Source organism: Micromys minutus, assembly GCF_963924665.1.
Source record: "Micromys minutus genome assembly, chromosome: 17".
In the NCBI taxonomy this organism is placed as follows: domain Eukaryota; kingdom Metazoa; phylum Chordata; class Mammalia; order Rodentia; family Muridae; genus Micromys; species Micromys minutus.
Genome location: NC_137952.1, coordinates 34,607,661 through 34,614,392, shown reverse-complemented (window position 1 = coordinate 34,614,392; position 6,732 = coordinate 34,607,661). Strand labels below are relative to the sequence as shown.

The 6,732-nt window shown below is 44.8% G+C and overlaps 1 protein-coding gene across 5 annotated transcripts in view; it reads left to right on the top strand.

Moving 5' to 3' along the window:
- Positions 1-315: 315 nt before the first annotated feature.
- Positions 316-6,732, top strand: part of NPHP1 (nephrocystin 1) — a 42,516-nt gene continuing 36,099 nt past the window's right edge. For 4 of the 5 annotated variants that reach the window (XM_080931022.1, XM_080931021.1, XM_080931020.1 and 1 more), the window contains exon 1: positions 316-396. In XM_080931022.1, the coding sequence (XP_080787148.1) occupies positions 328-396 (69 nt within the window). In that variant the 5' untranslated portion in view covers positions 316-327. The remainder of the gene's footprint in view (positions 397-6,732) is intronic. The other variant, XM_080931023.1, reaches the window with a different exon arrangement.

Below are 6,732 nucleotides of genomic sequence, written 5' to 3'. Positions count from 1 at the left end.
CGAAACCGAGTCCCACAAAAGCCACGGGAAAGCTAAGGTTTTCCATGCTAGAACTATTTTGAGGATTAGTTTTGCAGGCCCGGCTTTGGAAAGCTGTGTAGAGCATAGCACCGCACATTGTGGGGTCGTGATCGTTACGAGTCTACTATCCCTAGGAATCCAGAGGAAAGTACTTTTTTTTTTTTTTTTTTTTTTGCAAAGCCTAAACGACCGTTTAGCGCCGTCAGTGGCACGGGGTGGTGGCGCCCTCTGATAGCGTCATCTTGCTGAGCCCTCGCTATGGTTTCCCTGGCAACCGGCGCGGTCCCGCCGGCGGCGGCTAGGCCGATGCTCACCCGGCGGCCGCGGGACCCGCTGCAGGCGCTGAGGCGCCGCGGGCAGGAGCTCAAGCTGCAGGTAGGTCCGGGGAAGAGGGCCCCACACCCCAGACCCTCACAAGAGCCAAGCGCCCAACGACCAGGTTCTAACCCGGGCCCCCGCCTTAGATAAAGGCTCCAGAAAGCCTTGCGGGTCAACTAAGAACTCGGTCTAACGACTCACCAGCCCTCAGCACCCATCATGCCTCCCGCCCATGTCTAAACTGGCCAGATCCACCTCAGCCCTGCGCCCCTTTCCTTTTAAATTCATCACTTGCTCAAAGCGTAACAGGTGTCCACGTATAGTCTTAAGAAACTAACCAAAGACAGAAGATTAGTAATTTAAGAAAAGTTCATTTCAAAGGTGATCAAACACAGAAGAGATCACAGAGACTGCAAGTCACAGCACTCAGGGCATAGAAGACCCGAGGAAACAGGCGAGGTATAAGCTTTATGCACTACAGCACTTCTGGACAGCAGTTTGACAAGAGATAGCAAAAACTGATCCTCCTAGGCAGCTTGATTACACTTCCAGGAATCTGCCACTTGTAATAAATTTTAAATTGGGAAGTCTTATTCGATATTGACCACATGAGTGGCATATCCTTCTGATGGTGATCTTGAAATATTTGTGTATGGGGACAGCAAATGTCAAGATTACAATGTAAGCAATTGTAATAATGAAGTGGAGTCTTTTGAGAATGCAGCCCTTTTATACATATGTGACAACTGAGTGTCCCAGCCTCCTTGGTTCTGTTGTAACAGGAACTATCTTAACTGCAGCTTCAAGAGTGTTTAACCACAAAGAACTTTCAGGAGACACAGATAAATTTGTGATATATAAAATAAAGAAATAAATGTCTTTTTTTTTAAAAAAAAAAAATCAAACTACTTACAAATAAAATGGTGGAATTCTGACTTCTTAGAGTTTAGTAGACTTTTTTTTTAAAAAAAGATTTATTTATTTTATGTATATATGTACACCATAGTTGTCTTCAGACACACCAGAATAGAGCAGCAGCCCATTTAGTAGAATTTTAACATGGAGTTCTGGATCTAATTTTAAATTTACAGAGACAGTAGAAAGCCAGGGGAAGCTTCAGAAGTACATTATAAAAATAATTTAGGGGCTGGAGAGATGGCTCAGCGGTTAAGGGCACTGACTGCTCTTCCAGAGGTCCTGAGTTCAATTCCCAGTAACCATATGGTGGCTCACAACCATCTGTAATGAGATCTCATGCCCTCTTATGGTCTGAAGACAGCTACAGGATAGTTATATATAATAAATAAATCTTTAAAAAAATTAGTTAGGCATGATGGCACATGCCTGTAATCCCAGCATTTGGGTATCTAGCCTGGGCTACATAGCAAGGTGCTCTCTCCCTCCCTCCCTCCCTCTCTCTCTCTCTCTCTCTCTCTCACACACACACACACACACACATACACACACACACATGCATTTAGTTACTGTTATATTATTAGATTATATCTAATCTGAGAGAATATAAAAAATGCAGGGCAGAGTGTAGAGCAGTTTTCTGATGAGCAGGGTCTTCATCCGAGGAGGTAGTTATGGGTCCATTGAAGAGTAGTCCTCTGGTCATATAGCAGGGGAGAGTCTTAACTTGACCAGCTGTGCTGGATCAGGGTACTGTCATCCTGTATTCACGGTATTCAACCTGAAGAGACTTATTTTTAGAGGGCTGTAAGCAGATGTTTGGTTATAGAGTAGCACTGAGCTTTTCTGGGAAGGCTGGGGAGGGAAGACACAGACAGAGTGGGTCAGTGAGAGGAAGTGGGTGTGGAGTTAATTCAGGGTGACAGTGATTGGTCCCCTTGTCAGGACTGTTGCTCCAAAATGACTTACCAAAGGAAGGAAACAGGAGAAAATAGAGGATAAAGGAAAAAGAATGTATCTGGGCTGGGATGGGAGGGGAAGTTTCATCTCCTGTAGCCAGAGTTTTTCCACAGCATCAAAAGGTCTCTGCAGATGCACAGGAACAAGTGGAGCTGTTGTGGGCTTAGAAGTACTGGGATGGTTTGTGTGGGAGGGTATAGGGTGAAGTTCAGTAGCTAAAACATTTAAAAGACAGGCTTAAAACATAACAATGAGGATAATGAGGAGGAAAGAGAGATCAAGGGGGTTGGAAGGAACCAGAAGCTCATATAGGAGGAGGCTGGTGGTTGAACTTTTGTCTGGCATTATCTCAAACCAGTTAGGTGTGCAAGTGGCACTGTTTGACGAGGACACAGGTCCCATCCTTAGCAGCAGTCAGATCTGGTTCTTTTTAATTGTGGAACATTGCAGCAGCCAGGAGTCCAGCTGGGCTTGAAGGGGGTCAACCTGATCTAAGTTGGTGAGCCGGAAAGGTTTACTGATGCAAAGAAGGATTTAGTTTAGGTATCTTAGTTCTGGGTCTCAAAAACAATGTCCATAAAGTCACAAGAAGAAGGATGAGGTGGATGGCCAGGCCTGATTTAGAGGTCACTCGAACTGCTTTTAGGCATTTGGGGGCATCAATCTCTTGGTTACTGCTTCAAAGGCTGACAGAAAAGGAAGCAGCAGTTAGAGTGTCTCAGAAGAGGGTCTACCCAGGGGGCCATGATGAAATTTAACAGATGGCAAAGATACAAACATGAATCAAGAGGTAATAACTGTAGAACTTTGCAAGGAACATTTAGAATCAAGGTTACATGAGGAAAACTCGTACACCGAGATTAACATGAATCACTATAAGACAATGTTTTGAGCAGCTGCCTGGAGCATGTACCAGTGAGGAAGGGTACCGTGACTGTCATCAGCTTTTGTTACATCAAATTCCTGTGTAAGGAACAGGCACCTGGAAGCTTTGTAAAAGAAGTCAGCTGAAGTCAGCATTTAAGGAATGAGTCTGAACAGAAAGTATGGCCTTTGTATATTTGCTCCAAATATTAACACTGTCCGTTATTATTTAATGAACACAAAATTCTCAAGCAAAACACAATTTTTGGCTAAAAAGTTTGCTAAGCTGCCACATCAAGAATGCATGGCCATTTTATATGAAGTTTCCTGGAGGTAACCTTATTAATAGAACCTTTAAAAAACTTGTACACTCTCATTCCATACCCTCAACCAACAGATAAAAGCAGTCAGTCATGTCAAATCTAATAGATAATTTACATGTAAGGGACTGGAATAACAAAGACCAGCTCTGCTCCTGCTGGCATGAGTCAGATCTCTAGGTCACCACTTACTAACAAGAGTAAGCACATTTCTTCATTCTATTTAAAAATAAATTGCTTGTTTGCACTTGTAAGCCAAGATAACCAAATTAAAAGAGGTTTAACAGATACTGGCTTTTGAAATTTAAGAAAATATTTGCAAGCATCAATGCTAAACCCTGTATGCCTTGTAGACTTCAAGGTAAGAGTGCAGGCACTGGCCCTAGAGCGCTCGCTCTCTCTCTCTCTCTCTCTCTCTCTCTCTCTCTCTCTCTCTCTCTCTCTCTCTCTCTCTCTCTCCAGGTAGAGACTAGACTACAGTCTCAAAGCACACAGAGAGGCCCAGGTCAGATAGAGACTGCTCGTCTAAGTCATCCCCCGAAGAATCTAAAGTCATGGGTATCTACCACCCATAATAAAACCTTATTATTCATTTAATAAGATCATTTTCTGACTATCGCTACAAAACCAGTCAACCACACTCACACAGTCCCAACAACTTTCCAGAGCACGAGTTTGATGGCAGAGGATCTGGCAGCCTCCTTTAATGATGGCAGATGTTGGTTATATGAGGACCCTGGAATTAGCCTTTCCAAAGAGGAAGAGCTGAATACCAGCGGACATTGAGGGCAGAGTAATTGCTGTTTTCCTCAAGTGGCCAGAACAGAGATGCTATGGGGGTGGGGGGAGTTCCACCTGCACAGCCTCGCTTTTTAGTAGAGTAGAGCAGATGAAACAAAACTCAATAGTGTCCACGAGTGAGTCTGTAGGACTGAGTGAGTGTGTCTGCAGACAGCACAGACAACTGGGGTCCTTTTACCTCTCAGCTGTTAAAGATACAAACAGGATTTTTCTGGCCTGGACAGGCAGACACACAAGTAGGGAAGGAGGGGAGCAGGGCAAAAGGATTCTTTGTTACCTCAGGAATAATCTGTCAGCAGAAACAGTGGGTATAGGGCTGGAGAGATGGCTCAGCAGTTAAGAGCACCGACTGCTCTTCCAGAGGTCCTGAGTTCCAACCCCAGCAACTACTTGGTGGCTCACAACCATCTGTAATGAGATCTGATGTCCTCTTCTGGTGTGTTTGAAGACAGCCTCAATGTACTCACATGTAATAAATAAATAAACCTTAAAAAGAAACAGTAGGTATTTTGGCTCTGGCCATGATTTTAAGCCAGAGCCTTGAAAAATATTTAAGTGCACTGTGAGTTTTATGGGGGAAGGAGGTCTTGGACCACACTACCATTCCATAAAACGGAATTGTTTAAATCAGTTGAGATATTAAGAATCAAAGGTTCTGAATCTGGGCCTTCAGTGGTCATCTGTCCAGTGTATTTTGAGGACAGATTAGCACTGAAAGGCAAAAGAGAGTCACCATCACCAGTTTCACTTCTAGAGAAAATTCAGAGTGGCCGAGGGACAAAAGTAGAAACGGGCCAATATCCAGAGCATTGTGACCAAGCACACCTGCAAAGTAAAGGAGTGTCCCCAACTGTGGCCATGCCAACGTTGAGAATTCACAGGGCCAGTGGAAGGTTCTCAAAGGTTTTGGCTGATCTAGTAGTTCTCTCAGCCATAGAAAGTCTCCCAAGCCGGTCTCAGGACAGAAGAAAGCCCCAGTGACTTCCCAGACCTAGCGAGGTGCTTCTGAATGAGGTCCAGAGGATTACCTTGTTCCAGAATTTTGCTTTGTTGCATGCATGTTCTGGTCTGATACAAATGGCCTCCCACACAGGTCAGACTGTCAGGGCGAGACAGAACAATGAGAGAAAGGGGAGAGAGAGTTGAGAGAGAGAGAGAGAGAGAGAGAGAGAGAGAGAGAGAGAGAGAGACCCAAGAGAAACAGGTGGCCCTGTTTGCTCCTTCTCAGCCTGGGGCCAGGGAGCATATGAAAGCCAGGGAGGTTTGTCCATGTGTGGGCCTGAGCTGCTAGCAGGCTCCAACCTCCCATCCCGACTTCTGCATCATTACACTGATGCTGTAAAGCACCTGTGGAAGGTGGAAAGAAGCTTGGTCTTATCTTAGGCGGGACCTTGGTTAGTCACAACCGAGAGCCATCTTTGTCACCCGCGAGTACAAATGACCAATATGTCTCAGAAGATGATGGCCTGGGCCCCTTTTTAGAGGTAGAAATTCTGTAGGGCATAGAGGGAGCAGGGGACTGTAGCTTTTCAGCGGGGAAACTTACCAGTCACTGTTTTCAGGATTTGGTGACAGATTGGCTCAGGAGCTCTCCTTTTTAATTTTACTTCTTAGCTTATAATTACCCTTTCCTTCCCATATTTACAGCCACTCCCCTCTTTATCCCCACCCCCACTCTCTTTCCTTGCCTCCTTGGTGTGTATGTGTGTGTGTGCATGTGTGTGTGTGTATTCCTAAATATATAAATACAGCCTGCTCCTCCATCTGTATAAGTTACTTGCATGTATATGTTTTTAGGGCTGACCATTTGATACTGGATGACCACTTGGTGTGCCCTTCCCTGGGGAAGGCTATTTCTGCTCTCAGCATTCCTTACTTGCCTGGGTCTCTGTCTAGGGCAGAAGTCTCTAAGCTTTATCTCTTTCACATGAGCATGCCTATCAGTGACTGCAGGTTGTTCTAGTCTTGTTTAGGCAGCCATATTGGTGAGACTTTATCAGTGTAGCTTCTTCCTGTCCCTTGTGCTCTTACAATCTTTCCATCCCCTCTTCTGAGCCTTAGGTGCAGTTTTGTTGTAGATGTTATCAGTTGGGACTGGGCTCCACAAGTCTGTTGTGGTTTACTGTAATGCTCTGTCCATTGTAAACAAAGTATCTTTAGTGAGGGGGTGAGGAGCCCTTTAATACCATATCTGGAAAAGACATGTTGATGTTAGCTAGTTTTTGCCAGTTCCCATACCTGAAGGAACTAGAATAGATTTTCATGTTGGTGTCTGTGGACCAAGGACTCTCCTTTCACTTGGGCCTTTGATGGCTGCCCCTGTCCTGGGGTGAATTTTAATAACAATATGGTGGGCACCAAACTGCAAGAGTAAAAAGGACCCTAGTACGATTTTACCTCTTCCCTCCCCCACGCTGCCTTTTCCACACACTCTGTAGAAAAGCCAAAGAATGTGGGCCTCTGTGGGAAGTAACAGAGGTAAAGAGAGAGCTCACAAAACACTAGTCCAAGGGAAATCCTGGCACATCTGTCT